At 36.1% G+C, this 26,461-nt stretch overlaps 1 protein-coding gene across 9 annotated transcripts in view; it reads right to left on the reverse strand.

Annotated features, from left to right (window-relative positions):
* LARP1B (La ribonucleoprotein 1B) overlaps nt 1-26,461 on the reverse strand; it is a 169,779-nt gene that overhangs the window by 67,090 nt on the left and 76,228 nt on the right. For all 9 annotated transcript variants that reach the window (XM_036997885.2, XM_073237050.1, XM_036997886.2 and 6 more), the window contains one exon: nt 15,095-15,218. In XM_036997885.2, coding sequence (XP_036853780.2) covers nt 15,095-15,218 — 124 coding nt within the window. The remainder of the gene's footprint in view (nt 1-15,094; nt 15,219-26,461) is intronic.

The raw sequence follows: 26,461 nt of genomic DNA on the forward strand, positions 1-26,461 counted from the left end.
GAGAAAAAGGGATAGAAAGTGTCAGTGAAGAGGTAATTACTGAAAACGGCCCCAATCTGGGGAAGGAGATAGTCTCTCAGGCCTTGGAGGTGCACAGATATCCCAACACAAGGAACCCAAGGAAGACAACATCAAGACATACAATAATTAAAATGGCAAAGATCAAGGATAAAGAGAGACTTTTTAAAGCAGCTAGAGAGAGAATAAAGATCACATACAAAGGAAAACCCATCAGGCTACCATCAGACTTCTCAACAGAAACCTTACAGGCCAGAAGGGAGTGGTATGATATACTTAATGTAATGAAGCAGAAAGGACTTTAACCAAGATTACTACACCTGGCAAGGTTATCATTTAAATTTGAAGGAGAGATTAAACAATTTTTAGATAAGAAAAAGTTGAGAGAATTTACCTCCCACAAAACACTCTACAGTGCATTTTGCAGAGACTCCTACAGATGGAAGTATTCCTAAGGCTAAACAGATGTCACCCAAGGAATAGAAAAGGAGCACAGAATATGATTCATAACATACAAAGAATGGAGGAGGAAGAAAAAGGAGTTAAAAAAAAAAGAACATTTAGGTTGTGTTTGTAATAGCACATGAAGTGAGTTAAATTACACTGTTAGATAGTATGGGAATTACCCTTGAACTTTTGGTAACCACAAATCTAAAGCCTGTAATGGCAATAAGTACATACCTGTTGATAACCACCTTAAATGTAAATGGTGTGAATGCACCAATCAAAAGACACAGAGTCACCAAATTGAATTAAAAACAACTCCCGTCGACATGCTGTGTACAAGAGACTCACTTCAAACCCAAAGACATACACAGTGAAAGTAAAGGGATGGAAAAAGATATTTCATGCAACTAATACGGAGAAAAAAGCAGGAGTTGCAGTACTTGTATCAGACAAAATATACTTCAAAACAAAGAAAGTCACAAGAGACAAAGAAGTACATTACATAATGATAAAGGGGTCAGTCCAACAAGAGGATATAACTATTATAAATATCTATGCACCCAATACAGGATCACCTACATATGTGAAACAAATACTAACAGAATTAAAGGGGGAAATAGAATGTAATGCATTCATTTTAGGAGACTTCAACACACCACTCACTCCAAAGGACAGATCAACCAGACAGAAAATAAGTAGAGACAGAGGCACTGAACAACATATTAGGACAGATGGACCTAATGAACATCTACGGAACACTCCATCCAAAAGCAACAGGATATACGTTCTTCTCAAGTGCACATGGAACATTTTCAAGAACAGATTATATACTAGGCCATAAAAAGAGCCTCAGTAAATTCAAAAAGACTGAAATTGTACCAACCAGCTTCTCAGATCACAAAGGTATGAAACTAGAAATAAATTACACAAAGAAAATGAAAAAGCCCACAAACACATGGGGGCTTGATAACATGATCCTAAATAATCAATGGATCAGTGACCAAATAAAAACCAAGATCAAGCAATATATGGATACAAATGACAACAATAATTCAATAACACAGAATCTGTGGGATACAGTGAAGACCCTGCTAAGAGGGAAATATATTGCAATACAGGCCTAACTCAGGAAAGAAGAACAATCCCAAATGAACAATCTAAACTCACAATTAATGAAACTATAAAAGGAAGAACAAATGAGGCCCAAAGTCAGTAGAAGGAGGGACATAATAAAGATTAAAACAGAAATAAATAAAATTGAGAAGAATAAAACAATAGAAAGAATCAATGAAAGCAGGAGCTGGTTCTTTGAAAAAATAAACAAAATAGATAAACCCCTAGCCAGACTAATCAAGAAAAAAAGAGAGTTTACACACATAAACAGAATCAGAAATCACAAAGGAAAAATCACCATGGACACCACACAAACACAAGTAATTATGAGAGAATACTATGAAAATTATATGGTAACAAACTGGATAACCTAGAAGAAATAGACAACTTTCCAGAAAAATACAACCTTCCAAAGCTGATGCAGGAAGAAACAGAAAATCTGAACAGATGAATTACCAGCAAAGAAATTGAACTGGTAATAAAAAAACTACCTAAGAACAAAATACCTGAACCAGATGGTTTCACTGATGAATTTTATCAAACATTTAGTGAAGGCATAATACCCATTCTCCTTAAAGCCTTCCAAAAAGTAGAAGAGGAGGTAATACTCCCAAACTCATTCTATGAGGCCAGCATCACTCTAATACCAAAAACAGGCAAAGATACCAAAAAAAAAAAAGAAAATTACAGACCAAATATCCCGAATGAACATAGATGCAAAAATACTCAACAAAATACTAGCAAGCCAAATTCAAAAATACATCAACAATATCACCCATCACGATCATGTAGGATTCATCCCAGGGATGCAAGGATGGTACAACATTCAAAAATCCATCAACATCAACCATTACATCAACAAAAAGGACAAAAACCACATGATCATTTCCATAGATGCTGAAAAAGCATTTGACAAATTTCAACATCCATTCATGATAAAAACTCTAAACAAAATGTGTATAGAAGGCAAGTACATCAACATAATAAAGGCCATATATAAAAAATGCACAGACAACATTATACTTAACAGCAAGAAGCTGAAAGCTTTTCTTTTAAGATCAGGAAAAAGACAAAGATGCCCACTCTCCCCATTTTTATGCAACATTGCTCTGGAGGTCCTAGACACGGTAATCAGAGAACACAAAGAAATAAAAGGCATCCATATTGGCAAGGAGGAAGTCAAACTATCTCTGTTTGCAAATGACATGATATTATACATAAAAAACCCTAAAGAATCCACTCCAAAAGTACTAGATCTAATACCTGAAATTCAGCAAAGTTGCAGGATACAAAATTAATACACAGTAATCTGTTGCATTCCTATACAATAATGATGAACTAGCAGCAAGAGAAATCAGGAAAAAAATCCATTCACAATTGCATCAAAAAGAATAAAATACCTAGGAATAAACCTTACCAAGCAAGTGAAAGACCTATACACTGAAAACTATGGGACACTCTTAAAAGAAATTAAAGAGGACACTAATAAATGGAAATTCATCCCATGCTCTTGGCAAGGAAGAATTAATATTGTGAAAATGGCCATCCTGCCTAAAGCAATCTACAGATCAATGCAATCCCTATCAAAATACCTACAGCATTCTTCAGTGAACTAGAGCAAATAGTTCTAATGCTCATATGGAGTGACAAAAGACTCCGAATAGCCAAAGCAATCCTGAAAAGGAAGAATAAAGCAGTCAGAATTATGCTCCCTGACTTCAAGCTCTACTACAAAGCCAGAGTAATCAAAGACAATTTGGTAGTGGCACAAGAACAGACCCATAGACCAGTGAAACAGAGTAGAGAGTCCAGACATAAACCTGAGCATATATGGTCAATTAATATATGATAAAGGAGCCACGGATATACAATTGGGAAATGACAGCCTCTTCAACAGCTGGTGCTGGCAAAACTGAACAGCTACAAGTAAGAGAATGAAACTGGATTATTGTTTAACCCATACACAAAAGTAAACTCAAAATAGATCAAAGACCTGTATGTAAGTAATGAAACCATAAAACTCTTATAACAAAATAAAGGCAAAAATCTCTTGGACACAAACATGAGCAACTTCATCATGAACAGATCTCCCTGGACAAGGGAAACAAAAGCAAAAATGAACAAGTGGGACTATATCAAACTAAAAAGCTTCTGTACAGCAAAAGATACCATCAGTAGAACAAAAAGACACCCTACAGTATGGGAGAATATATTCATAAATGACAGATCTGATAAAGGGTTGACATCCAAAATATATAAAGAGCTCACATACCTCAACAAACAAAAAAGTAAATAATCCAATAATAAAATGGCACAGGATCTGAACAGACACTTTTCCAAAGAAGAAATTCAGATGGCCAACAGACAATGAAAAGATGTTCCACACTGCTAATCATCAGGGAAATGAAAATTAAAACCACAATGAGATATCACCTCACACCAGTTAGGACAGCCAACATCCAAAAGACAAACAACAACAAATGTTGGCAAGGATGTGGAGAAAGGGGAACCCTTCTACACTGCTGGGGGAATGTAAACTAGTTCAACCATTGTGGAAAGCAATATGGAGGTTCCTCAAAAAACTCAAAATAGAAATACCATTTGACCCAGGAATTCCACTCCTAGAAATTTACCCTAAGAATGCAGCAGCCAAGTTTGAAAAAGACATATGCACTCCTATGTTTATCACAGAACCTATTTACGATAGCCAAGAAATGGAAGCAACCTAAGTGTCCATCAGTAGATGAATGGATAAAAGAAGATGTGGTACATATACACAATGAAATATTATTCATCCATAAGAAGAAAACAAATCCTACCATTTGCAACAACATGGATGGAGCTAGAGGGTATTATGCTTAGTGAACTAAGCCAGGCTGAGAAAGACAAGTACCAAATGATTTCACTCCTCTGTGGAGCATAAGAGAAAAGCAAAAACTGAAGGAACACAACAGCAGCAGACTAACAGAACCCAAGAATGGACCAACAATTGCCAAAGGGAAAGGGACTGGGGAAGAAGATGGGAGGAAAGTGAGAGATAAGGGGGAAAACTGGGCTTTATGATTAGCACACATAATACAGGGGGTTGGGGACATGGAGAAGGTAGTGTATACAGAGAAGATGAGTAATGATCCTATAGCATCTTACTACACTGATGGACAGTGACTGTAATGGGGTATGTGGGGCAACTTGATAATAGGGGGAATCTAGTAACCATAATGTTGTTCAAGTAACTGTACATTAATGGTATCAATATCAATATCAATATATATATATATATATGGATGACATATATTGATTTTCACAGTGTAACTGCCAAGTTGTGCTTGTGGCAAAGGGATTGACATAGAGTCCAAAATTAGATTAATACATAAATAGTTCATTGGTTTTAGACAAAGATAAAAAGGCAATTCAATGGGAAGGAACAGTTTCCAAAACTTTTTGCTTAAATAACTGTGTATCTGTATCCATATTTATATACCAAAGAGAAAATATATCAACATTAGTAGAGACCTGACTTACATAAAAACTAAAAATGTAAAGCTTCTAAAAGAAAATCTTCTGACTGAATCAACGTATCTTAAACACAAAGCACAATACAAAAAATTTTTTAAAAATGAAAAACTGTACTTCACTAAAATACTAACTTCATCTCTTCAAAAGGTACTCTTATGAAATGAAAACATAAGACCCATATTGTACAAATTACATATATAATAAAGGACTTGTATTCAGAATAAATAACTGTGAAAGCTCAATAAGAAAATAAGTCAATAAAAAAGTCAAAAGATTTGAGCAGATTGGGGGGCGGTGGGCTGGAGGGATTGGGCAGGTGAGGGATGCACATGGGGACTGGCATCTAAGACAGGATATCAGCAGCCAGGGTATTAAGTAACTAGTTTAAGATGCCTTCTCTATGCTCCCCTCCTTCACCTCCACCAAAGCAACCCAATGAGAAAGTATTTTCTACAAAGGATGCTAGAATAACTAGATATCCACTTACAAAGAAAAGCACCTTGATCAGATACCTTTCCGGAAAGGATTAAACATGGCAGCATGAGAAGTGAGACAGAGAACTGCTCCCAAAACACAGATAATGCAAAAATAAAGTTAATACAACTAATCCTAAAAGAGCAACATGAAGAGGTGGTGCCAGACTGCATACACCTGGAGGAGAGAACAGACCTCATGAAACAGGGTAATATACCTAAACCTTGATCCACAGGACCCAAGCCCTTCCCCCATCCCTGCTCACCAGTAGAAGAGAAATGGAGTGGGTGGGGAGTGGAAGCCTAGGACTGCTGTACACCCAGCCCTGCAGATCTGCAGAAGCATGAACCTACATTAAATGGTGCTCTGGAAATTAGTGGGTTTGGAAAGTTAAGACAGGCAAATTCTTGGAGAGACTGAGATCCCAGCCATTTGTGGAAAACAAGGATCCACACCTGGATGCTCTGGAACAAAAGAGAGGTGGGCAGACTGAGAGACTTCCTAACAGTGACAGGGTTACTGAAGTGGCAAGGACTGCACAGAGTTTGCTGCTCGGGACAAAGGAGAGGTGGACAAAATTGTCAGGCATATTCTGCCCAGCAGATGGGGAAATTTCAGGAGCTTCAGGCACTCCATACCCCTGGCTGGCTGGCTACTCAGCTCTGAGGCACCCTACTGCCTGCTGTGCCTACCTCCTGACCTGCCAGCACCTAGTCACAAACCGGCAATACCTGTTTGGTATTGATGGAGGCAATACCTCCATCAGGACAGCCAGAGGGAGGCCACGCTTACAACAGCTTTAGACACAAAGCACAGAGGCTTACACCTCCACTGTGCCTGTCCACTGGCTCTGACACTTGAGACAGGCACTGCAGATGGGAATCAGGAAACAGATCTTTCCTCCCCCCAGGCACCAGCTCCTCTCCCCTACAACCCCCCAACCTCACTCTAGGAGCTGAGCAGCTCCAGAGACTGGAGCTTTTGGGCACTAGTGGGTACCACACTGAAATATGAAACATCAAAAGAACATGGTTCAGACCAAAATCTCACAAACCCCAGAAAAAGGGTCAAATGAAACTAAACTCACAAGTCTGCCTTAAAGAGAGCTCAAAATAAAAATCATAAACATGCTCATGGAGTTTCAGAAAAATATTCAAGAACTCAGGGATGAACTGAGGATGGAGACTCAATCACTGAGAAATTCCATAGCTGAAATGAAACATACAATGGAGGGATTTAAAAGGAGATTAGATGTAGAAGAAGAGATGGTAAAGGAAGAGAAATTAGAGAAGAGGAATACAAAGAAACTGAGATACAGAGAGAAAAAAGGATCTCCAGGAATGAAAAAATATTGAGAGAACTGTGTGACCAATCCTAACGGAACAATATTAACATTATAGGGGTATGAGAAGAAAAAGAGAGATAAAAATGGATAAAAAGTGTCACTGAGGAGGTAATTGCTGAAAACTTCCCCAATCTGGGGAAGGAGGTAGTCGTTCAGGCCATGGAGGTACACAGATCTCCCAAAGTAAGGGACAAAAGGAAGACAACACCAAGACATACAATAATTAAAATGGCAAAGATCAAGGATAACAACAGACTTTCAAAAGCAGCTAGAGACAAAAAAGTTCACATATGAAAGACAACCCATCAGGCTATCATCAGACTTCTCAACAGAAACAGTACAGACCAGAAGGGTGTTTTATGATATATTTAATGCAATGAAATAGAAAGGCCTCAAAACAAGAATGCACTATCCAGCAAAATTATCTTTACATTTGAAGTAGGGAATAAATAATTTCCAGGCAAAAGTTGAGAGACTTTACCTCCCACAAAGTGTATTTTGGAGGGACTGCTATACATGGAATTGTTCCTAAGGCTAAATAGCTGTCACCAGAGGAAATAAAACCACAGTAAAGAAAGCAGAACAATAGATTACTACGCAAGTGCAAAATTAAATCCACTACCCTCAAAGTCAGTCAAGGGACAGAAAAAGAGTAAGGAATATAATATCTAATATACAAAGAATGGAGGAGGAAGAAAAAGGAGGAAAAAATAAATAAAAGAACCTTTACATTCTGTTTGTAATATCATACTGAGTTAAATTACACTGTTATATAGTAAGGGAATTATCCTTGAACCTTTGGTAACCATGAATCTAAAGCCTGCAATGGCATGAAGAACATACCTATCAATAATCACCCTAAATGTAAGTGACCTGAATGCACCAATCAAAAGACATAGACTCACTGAATGGTTTAAAAAACAAGACCCGTCTATATGCTACCTACAAAAGACTCCCCTCAAACCCAACCCAAAGACATACACAGACTGAAAGTAAAGGGATGGAAAAAGATATTTCATTCAATAGGGAGAAAAAAGCAGGAGCTGCAGTACCTGTATCAGACAAAATAGACTTCAAAACAAAGAAAGTCACAAGAGACAAAGAAAGACATTACATAATGATAAAGGGGTTAATCCAACAAGACGATATAACCATTATAAATATCTATGCACCCAACACAGGATCACCTACATATGTGAAACAAATACTAACAGAATGAAAGGAGGAAATAGAATGCAATGCATTCATTTTAGGAGCCTTCAACACACCACTCACACCAAAGGACAGATCTCCCAGACAAAAAATAAGCAAGTAGACAGATCCACTGAACAACACATTAGAACAGCTGGACTTAATGCACAATTACAGAACACCACATCCAAAAGCAACAGGATACACACTCTTTTCAAGTGTACATGGAATATTTTCAGGAATAGATTATATACTAGGATAAAAAAAAGAGACTCAGTAAATTCAAACAGATGGAAATTGTACCAACCAGCTTCTCAGATCACAAAGGTATGAAATTAGAATTAATTTACACAAAGAAAACAAAAAAGCCCACAAACACATGGAGGCTTAATAACATTCTCCTAAATAATCAATTGATCAATGACCAAATAAAAACAGATCAAACAATATTTGGAGACAAATGACAACAATAATTCAACAACACAAAATCTGTGGGACGCAGCAAAGGCCATGCTAAGAGGGGAGTATATTGCAATACAGGGCTACCTCAGGAAAGAACAATCCCATGTGAACAATATAAACTCACAATTAACAAAACTAGAAAAAGAACAAATGAAGGAGGGACATAATAAAGTCAGTAGAAGGAGGGACATAATAAAGACTAGAGCAGAAATAAATAAAATTGAGAAGAATAAAACAATAGAAAAAAAGCAATGAAAGGAGGAACTGGTTCTTCGAGAAAATAAACAAAATAGATAAACCCCTAGCCAAACTTATTAAGAAAAAATAGTCTATACACATAAACAGAATCAGAAATGAGAAAGAAAATGACTACAGACACCACAGAAATACAAAGAATTAATAGAGAATACTATGAAAAATTATATGCTAACCTAGAAGAAATGAACTTCCTAGAAAAATACAACTTTCCAAGGCTGACCCAGGAAGAAACAGAAAATATGACTAGAACAATTACCAGCAAGGAAATTAAATTGGTAATCAGAAGACTTCTTAAGAACAAAATCCCTGGACCAGATGGTATGACTGCTGAATTTCATCAGACATTTAGTGAAAACATAATACCCATCCTCCTTAAAGTTTCCAAAAAGTAGAAGAGGAGGGAATACTCCCAAACTCATTCTACCCAACCAACATCTCTCTAATACAAAAAACAGACAATGACACCACAAAAAAAGAAAATTACAGACCAATATCCCTGATGAACATAGATGCAAAAATACTCAACAAAATATTAGCAAACCAAATTCAAAAATACATCAAAAAGATCATCCATCATGATCAAGTGGGATTCATGCCAGGGATGCAAAGATGGTACAGCATTTGGAAATCCATCATCATCTACTGCATCAACAAAAAGAATGACAAAAACCACATGATCATCTCCATAGATGCTGAAAAAGCATCTGATAAAATTCAACATCCATTCATGATAAAAACTCAACAAAATGTGTATAGAGGGCAAGTACCTCAACATAATAAAGGCCATATATGACAAACCCACAGCCAACATCATACTTAACAGTGAGAAGCTGAAGCTTTTCATTTAAGATCAGGAACAAGACAGGACAAGGATGCCCACTCTCCCAACTTTTACTCAACATAGTTCTGGAGGTTCTAGCCACAGCAATCAGACAACACAAAGAAATGAATGGCAACTAGATTGGCAAGGAAGAAGTTAAACTGTGCCTGTTTGCAGATGACATGATATTGTAGATAAAAAACCCTACAGAATCTACTCCAAAATTACTAGATCTAATATCTGAATTCAGCAAAGTTGCAGGATACAAAATTAATACACAGAAATATGTGGCATTCCTATACACTAACAATGAACTAGCAGGAAGAGAAGTCAGGAAAACAATTCCATTTACAGTTGCATTAAAAAGAATAAAATACCTAGGAATAAACCTAACCAAGGAAGTGAAAGACCTATACCCTGAAAACTACAAGACATTCATAAGAGAAATTAAAGAAGATACCAATAAATGGAAACACGTCCCATGCTCATGGATAGGAAGAATTAATATTGTCAAAATGGCCATCCTGCCTAAAGCAATCTACAGATTCAAACTAATCCCTATCAAAATAACATCATTTTTCAATGAACTACAGCAAATAGTTCTAAAATTCATATGGAACCACAAAAGGCTCCAAATAGCCAAAGCAATCCTGAGAAGGAAGAATAAAGCTGGGGGGATTAAGCTCGCTGACTTCAACCTCTAGTACAAAGCCACAGTAATCAAGACAATTTGGTACTGGCACAAGAACAGACCCATAGACCAATGGAGCAGATTAGAGACCCCAGATATAAACCCAAGCATATATGGTCAATTAATATAAGATTAAGGAGCCATTGATATACAATGGGGAAATGACAGCCTCTTCAACAACTGGTATTGGCAAAACTGGACAGCTACATAATAATTCAGTAAGAGAATGAAACTGGATTATTGTCTAAGCCCATATACAAAAGTAAACTCAAAATGGATCAAAACCTGAATGTAAGTCATGAAACCATAAAAGTCATAGAAGAAAAAAAAAAACTCTTAGAAGAAAACCTAGGTAAAAATCTCTTGAATATAAACAGGAGCAACTTTTTCCTGAACGCATCTTCTCGGGCAAGGGAAACAAAAGCAAAAATGAACAAATGGGACTACATCAAACTAAAAAGCTGTGCAGTAAACGACACCAACAGCAGAACAAAAAGGCAATCTATTCTACAGCATGGGAGAATATATTTGTAAATGACATATCCGACAAGGGGTCAACATCCAAAATATATAAAGAACTCACAGGCCTCAACAGCCAAAAGGCAAATAACCCTATTAAAAAATGGGCAGAGGATATGAACAGACACGTCTCCAAAGAAGAAATTCAGATGATCAGCAGGCACATGAAAAGATGCTCCACATCACTAATTATCAGGGAAATGCAAATTAAATGACAATGAGATATCACCTCACACCAGAAAGGATGGCCAACATAGAAAAATCTAGGAACCACAAATGCTTGCGAGAATGCAGAGAAAGGGGAACCCTCCTACACTGCTGATGGGAATGTAAGCTAGTTCGACCATTGTGGAAATCAATATGGAGGTTCCTCAAAAAGTAAAAATAGAAATACTATTTGATCCAGGAATTCCACTCCTAGGAATTTACCCAAAGAAAACAACTTCTCAGATTCAAAAAGACATATGCACCCCTATGTTTACTGCAGCACTATTTAGAATAGCCAAGAAATGGAAGCAACCTAAGTGTCATCAGTAGATGAATGGATAAAGAAGAGGTGGTTCATATACACGATGGAATACTATTCAGCCATAAGAAAGAAACAAATCCTACCATTTGCAACAAGATGGATGGAGCTAGAGGATATTATGCTCAGTGAAATAAGTCTGGCAGAGAAAGACAAATACCAAATGATTTCCCTCATTTGTGGAGTATAAGAACAAAGCAAAACTGAAGGAACAAAATAGCAGCAGACTCACAGACTTCAAGAAGGAACTAGAACTAGCAGTTATCAAAGGGGAGGGGTGAGAGGGAGAAGGGAGTTGTGGGGGATTGTGATTAGTGTGCATGGTGTGTGTGGGGTCACAGGGAAGTAAGTGTAGCACAGAGAAGACAAGTAGGGACTCTGTGGCATCTTACTACACTGATGGACAATGAGGTATGGGGGAGACTTGATAATAAGGGGAATGTAGTAATCACATTCTTTTTCTTGTGAAACCTTCATAAATGTATCAATGATACCTTAGTAAAAAATACAAAATAAAAATTTTTTTAAAGGATTTGAGCACTTTACCAAAATTATCGGGACAGCAACATAAGTAATGAAAAGATGCTCAACATTGTTAGTCACAATGAGATACTACTACATACCTATTAGGATAGAAAAAAAATTTTTAAACTAACAATATCAAATGCTGGTGAGCATATGGAGTGAGTAGAATCCTCACACTTTCCTAGCAGGACTGCAAGGTGGTATAGCCACTTTGCAAAACAAGAAGTTTCTTATAAAGGTAAATATACACTTACCATATGACCCAGCAATCCCACCCCTAAATATTTACCCAAGTGAAATGAAAACTTATATTCACATAAAAATTTGTAAACAAATATTGATAGCCACTTTATTCATAACCACCAAAAACTAGAAACAACCCACATGTCTCTCAACTAGTGATAAACTAACTGCTTACATTCAGGCAATGGAATACTACTTAACCAATGTAAAAAAATGAACAACACACAAAAACATAGATGAATATCAAATGCATTATGCTAAATGAAAGAAGCCAGACTTAAAATGTCACATACTATGTGGATTCCATTTATATGACATTCTAGTAAAGGCGAAACTATAGGGATAGAAAATAGAAAACAGGCTGCCAAAAGGTAGCACAGGGGCTGACTACAATGAATCATGTGACAATTGGTGTGGAATAATAGAACTGTGCTTTAATTTGAGCAGCTGGTATTTACATGACTGTATGCATCTGTCAAAATTTCCAATGGTACATACAAAAAGTATGAAATTTACTGAAGATAAATTATACCTTAAATTTAAGGGAAGAAATCAAAAAGATAACTCTGGATCCTTTTAAAGTAGCCAGAATGAAAGGAGGGAGACAGATTGGGAGATTCTGTAATTAACCAATGGGTGACTTTTCCAGGGATAGAAGCAGAGATGAGAAGTGGTTAGATTCTAGATCTATTTTACAGAGTAATGGATGTAATCTGCCAAAGACTGGGCTATGGCAGTTAAAAAAAAAAAGGGATCAAGGTGACACCAAGATTTTTTTTATTTCATTTTTCATTGGAAAACTTTTTAAAATTAAAGTACAGTTGATATACAATCTTATGTTAGTTTCAAATAAACAATACAGTGGTTCAAGTTACGCATATTATTAAATCCTCACCCCCTCTAGTGCATCTACTGTCTATCCACTTAGTTACAGAATCATTAACTATATTCTCCGTGCTGTACCACCATCCCCGTGACAAATTTATATTGTGATTGCATTTATTGTGCCCCTTTATCCTCTTTACCCTCCCCCAACCCCACCCCAACCCCTCCCCCTTGATAACCACTATTCCCTTCTCAGTGTCTATGAGTCTACTGCTGTTTTGTTCCTTCTGTTTTGCTTTGTTTTTATACTCCATAAATAAGTGAAGTCATATGGTATTTGTCTTTCTCTGCCTGGCTCATTTCACTGAGCATAATACCCTCTAGAGCCATCCATGTTGTTGCAAATATCACTATATAAAGAGCTCTGCTCAGTGCTCTGGGCAGAAGCAGAGACGGGGGTGGATTATGGACCTGCAGACTGCTGGACGCACACGTGATTCTAGTGCTCAACCTACCACAAGGAGAATAAAGCCAGGTATAAACGCTTTTACCCCAGGAATGTTCATTGTCATTTCTCAGTCTCACTGAATCCATAGTGAACTTATCTGTGGCTGAAACCCTCAGGCAAGACACCCACCTAATACATATGTGGTATCATAGTAATTTTGCAATAAAACAAAAAACCAAACCTTGTTGGTCACCAATGAAAGATGTTAGGGAACCAGCTCATTACTTTGAAAGCTAATAAACAAAAGGAAATAACTTTCCTGTAAAAACCCTATGTCAGAAAAACAGTGGCCAACTAAGGGAAGTTCTCTTTATCTACTAAATTAAGAAACAATAATAAAAATAGAATTATCATCATTTTACAGTCCCTTATGAAATAAATGTGCCAAGCAATGATTATCAATGGTTACTAATGCATAAAAGAACAGACAATTAAGCATTATGTGCCTCCTGGTAGAAGTATTCAATACTACCTATATTCTTGCAAAAATTTGAGCCTCAGTCTGATCAAGGCCATGTATAAAAATAACAATTATAGAAAATTGAGGATAGAAAACAGGTTGAATGTCATAGGGATGTAATCCCGGGAAAATCCAGAATGTGCGAAATTCTACAGGACATACCATCCAGTTTCTTCAACAAGAAACTGCAAGGGAAAAAAACAGTAGTAACCTGTAGACTAAAAGAGAAATATCAGCCTATTGCAGTGTTTGGAACTAAATGGATCCTGACTTTTTTTAATGATGAATGAGGAAATTTGACCAGTAGCTAGATATTTGATACTAAAGAATTACTATTAATTTTAGATGTGATAATGGCACTATTAAAAGAGATAGTTCTTATCTTTTTAAAGACACAGAAGTATTTAGAGATGAAAAAATATAATATGATTGGAAGTTTGCTTCAAAATAATTAAGTGGGAGGTAAAGAGAATGAGTGGAGTCAAGCAAATTAAGTAGTTAATGGGAGGCAATGGGTACATGTGGGTTTCACTATATAATTTGCTCTATTTTGGTATATATTTGATCCAAATTAAAAGTTTTTCTTTAACCAGTCTTCAGGAAACTCTGTAACAGAATTTTTTCCATTTGCCTGAAAATGTCAGATTCAATTTATGACCCTCCTAAAGGTATTTACATTTTTCACACAAAGATAAGGTCTTAAAAGAATGGTGCTAGTGGTCTATTTAATGAGTCAGCAAATCAGTGAAAATTTTCCTTTATTTCAAGATAAACATTCCCAACAATCTCAAAACCAAATGAGACACATAAACAACCAAATCTGACTGCTTTTAAGTAAGTATCTGGGTTAAAGCATGATTTGTTTTTATAATAGATGACCCTTAGTGACCTTTGTGATTACCTGCCTATTCACCAAGAGTAAGTAGGATTCAAACTTCATCATGTACTACAAGGTTGTCTCACCAAATTAATCATCTGTATTTTTAAGTGTTTAAAATATTTTGAAGTTCACCAAAGGATAAATAAATTTGAGTTTTAAAATTCTAGTCTTTTACCAACTATCTATTTCCACAAATAAGAAAGCAAACTTTAAAAACAGCTCAGAACTGCTTTAATACTATGCAGACACTTACACAAAAGCAGATTTACATACCTTGCCTGGACTGTGAAGGTGCTACAGGAATTTCATGGTTTGGCTCAAAAGGAAGTTCAGGTGTTAGGTTTTCAAACAGCTCTTTACTAATGAGATTTAGCTTCTTAAAGTTCTCAACTTCTTGCTGAAGTAGAATGGAGGAATTTAATTACTAAACTGGCTAATAGAGTAAACAACAGACAATAATTGTTACCAATGTCAGAAAATGAGTTTTTAAAACAGGGATTAACAGAATAAAGAAGATGTTATAATAAAGAATGTAATATTATACTTAATAACAATTAATATTCAGAATCTAAAAAGGGCACAGAGAACCCTAAAATATTATGAATACTTTATAATTAATATACATCATAAAAGCATACTCCCAATCATTAATTATTTGTTGAGCATTTATACACAAGACCACTAGGGTATTACAGAGGTTAAAAAGTAATCTAATGCATGTTCCATAACCTTAATGAATTTACAAGTTAGATGGAAAGAAAGAAATGCACACATAAAAACAAGTAATATTAGGCAGTATATGAAAAGTGATAATCTTTGGTATAAGAATTAAGAATATCAAGTAGACATCATAGAAGAGATGACACAAAAGCAGCTCTTGAAGAATGAGAATTTAGAGAAAGGAGAAACATTCCCTATTAGGTAATGTGAGCAAAGATGAGAAGTATGGAATAAGCAATCATTCATTAGAAAATTCAGTAACTGAGAAAACTGGAGTAGAACCAGTGGCAAAAAGAGCTGACAAGGAAGTTGGAAAAAACTATTATAAGATCTTTATAGTAGTCCAACTTTTTATTTCATTGTCTATAATACAAAACATGTGATAAGGGTACATCTATATATATAGCCCTGGAGATTCATTTCCAAATCTCTTTTCTAATTTAGCAGCATGGAGGCTCAGTAGGTCTGAGGTGTGAGCCCAAAGAAAGAATAGGCCCATCCCTGCCCCTGGGCTCCCAAAGCTTCTTTTTTAACTGTTGTTACATAGTCACTTAGATGCTCCCTGCCCTGCCACTGTTACAGCTTCGGAAACCATTCTCCATTGGAAGGTCAGCGGGCCATGGTGCATGAAGACCATCCAGGCCTAACCTAAGCTGTGGAATAAAAAAGGAGTTTGATAAAGAGGCACAAAAATCTCAATCATAGTATCATTTGGACATGGGGATGGAAGTACAGAATAAGAATATAATCAATGGTTCTGTAACATTTTTCTGTGTTGACAGTAACTGTATTAGTTGGGGTGAGGATTTAATGTATGTAACTGTTAAAACTGTTGTATACCTGACACCAATATAATACTGTATATCAGCTATATTCAGTAAAAAAAAAAACTTCATAAAAAAAAGGAATTTGAGGGAATGCTTGCATTTTACTACTTCTTATAAGTTTTCCCCAATAAACTATCACATCTACATCACTCAGTGCTAATGGATCCATGATGCTTTACATAGCAACATCCACAGAGGGTTTATGCAGGTAAAAAACATAACAAATGTCAGATAAGCCAAATTAAATATCATCATTACCTTACTCTTAGTAGTTAATCAAACAATCTTTTCCTTCTGTATTTAAACAATCTTTTCCTCTGTCTTTACTTGTCAGCTCACACCATTCATTACTGTTAGTCTTTTAAACAGGGATCTATCTTTGCATGAAAATGCCTTGGATGATTACCTCAGCTCTTGCCCCTATACCAAAATTGCTTTCCCAAAAGTCAAGTGGTTATATAGTTCTAGAGCCCCACAAAGACACTTAAAAGTCTTTGCATATAGTTAATGATTAAAAATCTACAAGTAAATGCGGTCACTTGTGGACAAGAAAGTAATAAGAGAAGCAGATCAAAGACAGAACCAGTGAAAACCACATTTAAAAAGCAAGCAGAAATTGTACATTTGTAAATGGTTAAAATGGTACATTTTGTGTTTATATTTTACCACAATAAAAAACACAAGACATAACAAAAAGGCAACCAGACCGTCTTGTGTCATAAAGTATGAAAAGTGCTAAACAGACACAGATGATTTGTATGCATGAGCCATCTTGAGAGAGCTCTAACCTGACTAGATTTGAACATCAAAATGAATAATCACAATAATCACAGGAATGCAAAAGAATCTATTCCAGAGTCAATAATGACACCAAAAAAAAAAAAAAGGGTGAAGAAGAAAAAAGAAAGTTAAAATACAAAAGTAAAAACTGGAGTGAAGGGGAAAGTTCTTTTTCACAGAGGAATGCTTACCAACTAAATTAGAGTGAATAATGGAAATAGAAAATTGATCTTATAATCCCCTTAGTGATTGATTGAGGCAAAAATCATCAATGGGGGCTAAAACCCTGAGTGAAAACTATTGAGGATCACAGATTCAAAGTTTCACTCCAGAGATCACTTAACTGCAAAGGGGAAAAGGTATCTTTAACAATGATGAAATATGCTAGACACCATGATAATCAAATGACTAGTTCTGGAACTCACATCATTACCTCTCCTGAGGTGATGTACTAAAGAGGGCACAACATCACCTATGTAATATTCCTGACAAAATATTTAACCTGAAACTTATGTGGAAATACTGGGCAAACCTAAACTGAGAAACATTTAAAAATTACTGGCCTGGACTCTTCAAAAATGTCAATGTCATTAAAGGCAAAAAAAATTAAAAATAAGAGGACTAAGGAACTGTTCTAACTGAAAGAATTTTAAAATTATATAACTCTAAATGAAATGTGTGATTCCTGGTTGGGGATGGTATTGAAAAAAAAGTTATAAAAGACATTTTGAAGACAATTGAAGATATCTAAACAGAGACTGTTAGATATTGTATCAGTGCTAAACTTCCTGTATTGATAACTTATGGCCATGTAGGAGAATGCAGTTGTTTTTAGGAGATACACATTGACGTAGTTAGGGATAAAGTGGCATAATGTCTACAACTAACTCAAATGGTTCAGAAAAAAACACACATATGTGTTATGTACTTCTATATATGTATTATACAGAGAGGGAAAAAAAATGCAGTAAGATGTTACCAATTGTTGAACCTAGGTGAAGAGTACACTGGTATTCACTGTATTATTCTTGCAACTTTTCTGAAGGTTTGAAATGCTTCAAAATAAAGACTTAGAGGGATTAAAATATAGATGTATACTACAGATACAGAAACATGTTTATAATGTATATAGAAAACTAATACACCTTAATGATGTCTTTCAAAAGTATACATCTCTCATTCATATTGGCAAGAATAGAAGAGGAAGAAGTCGAAGCAGCAAGGTTTTCCCTCGGCAAGTTTCTTGAGAGAACACTTGCACTTCAACTTTCTCACCTCCTGTTCGTGGAAGTATGAATGGTGATCTGGATGGTAACGAGGGGGTGAACAATGTGTGAAAGATTTTTTTAAAGGATGAATATGACCGTAGAGTATGAAACCAGTGGAAAGAAAAATTAAAGGTACAGTTACAACAGAGTATGAACCTTTAGAGATCATGATCTCAGAAAACATTTCTTTTCTTGGCTTCTTCAAGTGAAATCAAGTAAAATTACACTTTTTTCCTCCTAGTAACTATTACGAGCATGTCTGCCCCTTTTGTTCCCTCTCTCCTGTTCTTCAATATCTTAAAAGTTTGATCATTTTCCAGCTTTAATTCTCTCATCTATACTAAAATCTACATTTCTTATCATCTCTAGTACTTAGAAGGAAAAGGACATTTTACATAAATAGACACCATGACACCAATTCATTTCCAAATCTCACTATCATTCCGTCCCAGTCTTTCCTAGTCAGTGTTCCTATTTCTATCACACTGTACTATCAATTGTTTCTTTAAAATCTCTTTCCAACTTTGGCACTTCATTCTCATAAAGCCAGGACCATAATCAGTCGTTAATGAATGCTCATTAAAAAATATAAATGTTATCTATCTCTTTGGGTTAGCATTTCATTTCACCCTAGTTATTATGAGTTTTTAACTCAATTTTGGCCTCCTGCTACTCAGACCTAGACTAATGCCTAATAGATTAAACAGTATTTTGATCATACCACTTTTCTTTATAAAAAATTACTGAAATTCTGTCAATGAAGAAGTAGGCTTGAATTTTAGAAGCTACATGATTACGTTGTAAAAGCTGACTATAATACCATCTTTGAAGGAGATACTTTAGAAACAGATTTGTTTTTCATTTACTGACATATATAGCTTTACTACTGAATTCTTGGTCACTCTTCTACATTCTTTGAAACACAAGATTTTCGTTAGCCACTGTTCTCGGCAATAATCACAAGGCTTTAACATTTATTCACCTCTCTTTTCTCCATTTTACCCCCTTGTACGTCAAGCCAACTGGCTACCTTTCCTAGCTGGACTACTTATTCCGTTTTGATTTTGTACATGTTTCCAAATATTGCCTAAAAACCAAGGCAAAACTCTTGCATACGTCACATAGTACAATTTTGATAAAAGTTACAGGGAGGCCGGAAGATGACTGGTTAGCCAGAGACGGGTAAGATTCCTCAAGGGAGGAACAACCTAAGACAGGCACAGTCGCAGGGGGGCCATCAGGTGAGAATTTGGGGATCAACAGAGGTGAGGCTCAGAACCTCACCCCCCCTGCTTTGAGAGAAATCTTCTGCATCCGTGGATGTCTTGCTGCCCTTGTCTAGCCTGGATTAATACTTAGTCCATAGGCACACACCTGATCATCTGATCATCTACATTTGCCTTCTTACAGCACTAAACTATGTTTTCTACCTTTATCTTGCATCTACCTACCACTTCAGCATTTTATTAAAAATAAAAATAATAATAATAATAGGAGAAATGTGGGATCAACATATAAATCAAGTACAAAAATCAAATGAATATTCATATTTGACCTGATGGTTTATAGGTCATATTGCATGATCAAAACCGAAAGTTTCTGTGATGACTGCCCTTGTACTGTTCACCATGTAAGAATTTATTCACTCTGTAAGAATTCGTTCACCATGTAAGAACTTGTTCGTTATGCTTCAGAAGATTGGAGACTGACGAGAATTAGGCTTGAGATGGATTAATGATTGTACATTGAGCATTGACCCCCCTATACTGAATTTTATTGTTGTTAACAACCATTTGATCAATAAATATGAGAGATGCCCTCTCAAAAAAAAAAAAAAAAAAAAAAAAAAAAAAAAAAAAAAAAAAAAAAAAAAAAAAGTTACAGGGAGGCAAAATTTTCAACCATTGTCTCAGCAGTGGTAAAAAAGGAGAAATCTCTCCCACAGAAACCTGAGCAAAGAAATCAGGCAGAACTCCAGGGAAAGGGCAAGAAAGAAGTCACTTGCTCAAAGCTGACTAGTCTACACCTTAAACCGAATATACAAAAGAGACTCCTAGTGCCAGCAAAACAGAAAGGGGGAACACAAAGGGCCTTGGGCCTAGAAACTCTGCAAGAACAAGGACTTTCAGTTTGTTTTCCTCAACAATGTATACAAGTGCCTATCACTATGGTTGGCCCTTACAGATACTCAAATATCTGTTAAATGAATAAATGGATGAATAAATGAACAGACAGGACTGTTCTGAAGAACAGACTTGAACTGAAGTCAAGAAGAATGTGGTCTAATGGAAATTATTTTTTGTGTCATTATCTCTTGGTCAAGAGTACTGAACACAACAGTGGGTTCTAGATAGAGTATTTGGCTATATATAACACAGAATATTCTTTATTTAGGGCCTAGTTCAAGCCCATTCTTCTCTAGGAAGTCTCCCTTGTTTATGCCAACCTAAAGCTCACAAAATTCCTTCATCCAACTATTTTTAAATAATTTTATTATAAAATATCTTGTATAAAACATTTGTATACAGTATAAAAATTAATACAGTGAACACAACCTGTTACCATTATCTAGGTTAACAGAACACTATACTGTATTCCTCCCCACAGGCACCAATTCAAACGGAACAATACCTGTTACCATTATCAAGGTTAACAGAACACTGCCTATACTAAAAGCCCCTTGTTTGTCCATCCAGTAACATTCTCCTCCTCCTCTCCAGAGGTACCACTACATTGACTTTGGTGAGGATTATTTCCCAACAGTTCTTTCATTAACCACCTATGGAAGTATCCTTAACAATATATTTTGTTTCCCCCATTTTTGAACTTCATATTAATAAAATTATACACTGTATATTCCATGACTAACAGCCACCAATTTATTTTTTATTTTTGGATTTTTAACATACAAAAATATAGTATTCAAAGCCCTATAAATATCTATACCCTAGTTTCAACAATCATAATTTTACCATTTCTTACTCAATTATATTGTCATCATTTAAAAAATTATCCCTACTTCTATATCTTCCATTAATTGATTTCACTGCTAAACACCATATCATTGTATAAAAAGACACTACTTATCCATTATACTGTTTTGGACATGATATGAGGCTATTAGACAATAATGATTTGCATAAATGTTTCACAGTGCATATATTCAAAAATTTCTCTGGGAAAAGTACACAAATACATATATGCATATACACACATACCTAACAATGGAATTGATGCTTGTTAGGTATGTGTGTGTAAAATACATATGCATGTAGAAATGGTATTGATGTTTCCTAGGATGCATAAATGATCAACATTAATAAGTAATACTAAACTAATTTCAAAGATAGTTGTAGGGAGAGGATTAAAAATGGCAGCATGAGAGGTGAGACAGAGATTTCCTCCTAAAACCATATATAATATGAAAATATAATTGATACAACTAATCCGGAAAGAACAACAGGAAAACTGCATGAGACTGCACACACCTGGCGAAAGAGCAGACCTTATGGAATAGGGGGATTGGAAAGCAAGACAGGAGGAATTCCTGGAGACACTGAGATTCCAATCACTTGTGGAAAGCAGGGATCCATATCCGGCTGCTCTGGGACAAAAGAAAGGCAGGCAGTCTGAGAGACTTCCTAACAAGGAAGCCCATAGCAAGAAGGCTGCCAAAGGGGCAAGGACTGCACAGAGCTTACTGCTCAGGAGAAAGGACAGGTAGACAAAATTGTCCAGGTGCACTCGGCCCAGCAGGTTGGGAGCTTGCACGATTTCCAGGTTCTCCAGTTCCCTGGCGCCTACAAAGCTCTAAGGACCCCCTCTGTGATAGGCAGCCTACTGTGCCTTTCTCTCAGCCAGCAGCACCTGGCTTGCAAACCAGCAAATCCTACCCTGGTGACAGGCCAGCCAGAGGAAAGGACTGTCTACAGCAACTACAAACGCAAAGCATTAAGGCTTATAACTGTGTGCTAGGCCCACTGGTTCAGGCAGTGGAGACAGGCATAGCGGCCGGGAAGCAGGAAACAGCTCTTTCCTCCCCACAGGCACCAATACCACAACCCTGCAATCCCTGACATTGTTTCAGGGGCTGAGCATCTCCAGAGAGTGGAGCTTCTGGGCACTAGAGGGTGCCATATACAAATATGAAATACCAAAGAAACCTGGTTCTGAGTAAAACTAATATAACTCCTGAGAAAGATGACATGGACCTCATAACTCTTCCTGAAAGGGAGTCGAAATAAAAATCATTAACATGCTCATGGAGGTAAGGAAAGATATTCAAGAACTCAGGAATGAATTCAGGTCAGAGAGCCAATTGTTGAAGAGCACAATGGAGGGTATTAAAAGCAGATTAGATATGTGGAGGAGACGATAAATGAAATAGAAATTAGAGAAAAGGAATACAAACAAGCTGAGGCAAAGAGAGAAAAAAGGATCTCTAAGAATGAAAGAATATTGAGAGAACTGTGTGACCAATTCAAACAGAGCAATATTTGCATTATAGGGGTACCAGAAGAAGAAAAGAGAGAAAAAGCCTTAGAAAGTGCCTTGGAGGAGGTAATTGCTGAAAACTTCCCCAATCTGGGGAAGGAGATAGTCTCTCAAGCCATGGAAATCCACAGATCTCCCAACACAAGGGACCCAAGGAAGACAACACCAACACATATAGTAATTAAAACGGCAAAGTTCAAAGATAAGGACAGACTCTTAAAAGCAGCCACAGAGGGAAATAGGATCACATACAAAGGAAAGCCCATCAGGCTAACATCAGACTTAGCAGCAGAAACCTTACAGGCCAGAAGAGAGCGGCATGATGTATTTAATGCAATGAAACAGAAGGCCCTCGAACCAAGATTACTTTATCTGGCAAGATTATCATTTAAATTTGAAGGAGGGATTAAACAATTTCCAGATAAGCAAAAGCTGAGAGAATTTACCTCTAACAAACCATCTCTATAGTCTATTTTGGAGGGACTGCTACAGATGGAAGTGTGCCTAAGGTTTAATAGCTGACAGCAGAGGTACTGAAACCACAGAAAAGAAAGTAGAACAGCTAATTACTATGCAAATGCAAAATTAAATTAACTATCCCCAAAGAAAATCAAGGGATAGACAAAGAATACAGAATATGATACCTAATAGATAAAGAATGGGGAGGAAGAAAAAGGAGAAAAAGAAAAGAACTTTTAGATTGTGTTAGTTATAGCATATTAAGTGATTTAAGTTAGACTGTTAGATAGTAAGGAAGTTAACCCTGAACCTTTGGTAACCACGAATCTGATGTCTGCAATGGCAATAAGTACATACCAAATGGAAACCAACCTAAATGTTAATGGACTGAATGCACCAATCAAAAGACATAGAGTCACTGAATGGATAAAAAAACAAGACCCATCTATATGCTGCCTACAAGAGACTCACTTTAAACCCAAAGATATACACAGACTAAAAGTGAAGGGAGGAGAAAAAAATATTACATATAACTAATAGGGAGAAAAAAGCAGAGTTGCAGTACCTGTATCAGACAAAATAGACTTTAAAACAAAGAAAGTAACAAGAGACAAAGAAGGAAATTACATAATGATAAAGGGATCAATCCAACAAGAAGATATAACCATTATAAATATCTATGCTTCCAACACAGGAGTACCTACATATGTGAAACAAATACTAACTGAATTAAAAGGAGAAATACAATGCAATGCATTCATTTCAGGAGACTTCAACATTCCACTCACTCTGAAGGACAGATCAACCAGACAAAATAAGAAAGGAGACAGAGTCACTGAACAACACATTAAAACAGATGGACCTAACAGACATCTACAGAACTCTACACCCAAAAGCAACAGGATATACATTCTTCTCAAGTGCACATGGAACATTTTCAAGAACAGATTATATACTAGGCCACAAAAAGAGCCTCAGTAAATTCAAAAAGATTGAAATTGTACCAACCAGTTTCTCAGACCACAAAGGTATGAAACTAGAAATAAATTATGCAAAGAAAATGAAAAATCCCACAAACACATGGAGGCTTCACAACATGCTCCTAAATAACCAAATAAAAACCAAAATAAAACAAATAAATAAAACAAATAAAACAAAAAACCAAATAAAAACAGAGATCAAGCAATACTGGAGACAAATGAGAACAATAATTCAACACAGCAAAATCTGTGGGATGCAGCGAAGGCCATGCTAAGAGGAAAGTATGTTGTAATACAGGCCTATCTCAGGAAATAAGAACAATCCCATATAAGCAGTCTAAAATCACAATTAATAAAACTAGAAAAAGAAGAACAAATGAGGCCCAAAATCAGTAGAAGGAGGGACATAATAAAGATTAGAGCAGAAATAAATAAAATTGCAAAGAATAAAACAATAGAAAGAATCAATGAAAGCAGGAGCTGGTTCTTTGAGAAAATAAACAAAATAGATAAACCCCTAGCCAGACTTATCAAGAAAAAAAGAGAGTCTACACACATAAACAGAATCAGAAATGAGAAAGAAAAATGACTACAGACACCACAGAAATACAAGAATTAATAGAGATTACTATGAAAAATTAAATGCTAACAAACTGGATAACCTAGAAGAAATGAACAACATTCTAAAAAAATACAAACTTCCAAGGCTGACCAAGGAAGAAACAGAAAATCTGAACAGACCAATTACCAGCGAAGAAATTGAACTGGTAATTTAAAAACTACCTAAGAACAAAACACCTGGACCAGATGGCTTCACTGCTGAATTTTATCAAACATTTAGTGAAGACCTAATACCCATCCTCCTTAAAGTTTTCCAAAGAGTAGAAGAAGACGAGAACACTACCAAACTCATTCTATGAGGCCAGCATCACTCTAATACCAAAACCAGGCAAAGACACCACAAAAAAAGAAAATTAGAGACCAATATACCGTGTGAACATAGATGCAAAAATACTCAACAAAATATTAGCAAACCAAATTCTAAAATACATCAAAAAGCTCATCCATCATGATCAAGTAGGATTTATTCCAGGGATGCAAGGATGGTACAACATTCGAAAATCCATCAACATCATCTACCACATCAACAAAAAGAAGGACAAAAACCACATAATTATCTCCATAGATACTGAAAAAGCATTTGACAAAATTCAACATCCATTCATGATAAAAACTCTCAGCAAAATGGGTAATAGAGAGCAAGTACTTCAACATAATAAAGGCCATCTATGACAGGATAAAAAATTAATACACAGAAATATGTGGTATCCCTATACACTAACAATGAACTAGCAGAGAGAGAAATCAGGAAAACAATTCCATTTACATTTAAAAGAATAAAATACCTAGGAATAAACCTAACCAAGGAAGTGAAAGACCTATACCCTGAAAATTACAAGACACTCATGAGAGAAATTAAAGATGATACCAATAAATGGAAACACATCCCATGCTCATGGATAGGAAGAATTAATATTGTCAAAATGGCCATCCTGCCTTAAGCAATCTATAGATTCAATGCAATTCCTATCAAAATACCAACATCATTCTTCAATGAACTAGAGAAAATCATTCTAAAATTCATATGGAACCACAAAAGACCTCAAATAGCCAAAGGAATTCTGAGAAGGAAGAATAAAGCTGGAGGGATTATGTTCCCCAATTTCAAGCTCTACTGTAAAGCCACAGTAATCAAGACAATTTGGTACTGGCACAAGAACAGACCCAGCGACCAATGGAACAGACTAGAGGGCCCTGATATAAACCCTATCATATATGGTCAATTAATATATGATAAAGGAGCCATGGACATACAATGGGGAAGTGATAGCCTCTTCAACAGCTGGTGTTGGCAAAACTGGACAGCTACATGCAAGCGAAGGAAACTATTGTTTAACCCCATACACAAAAGTAAACTCGAAATGGATTAAAGATTTGAATGTAAGTCATGAAACCATAAACCTCTTAGAAGATAACATAGGCAAAAATCTCCTGAATATAAGCATGAGCAACTTCTTCCTGAGCACATCTCCTCAAGCAAGGGAAACAAAA

The sequence above is a fragment of the Manis javanica genome, chromosome 5 (genome assembly GCF_040802235.1).
Source record: "Manis javanica isolate MJ-LG chromosome 5, MJ_LKY, whole genome shotgun sequence".
In the NCBI taxonomy this organism is placed as follows: domain Eukaryota; kingdom Metazoa; phylum Chordata; class Mammalia; order Pholidota; family Manidae; genus Manis; species Manis javanica.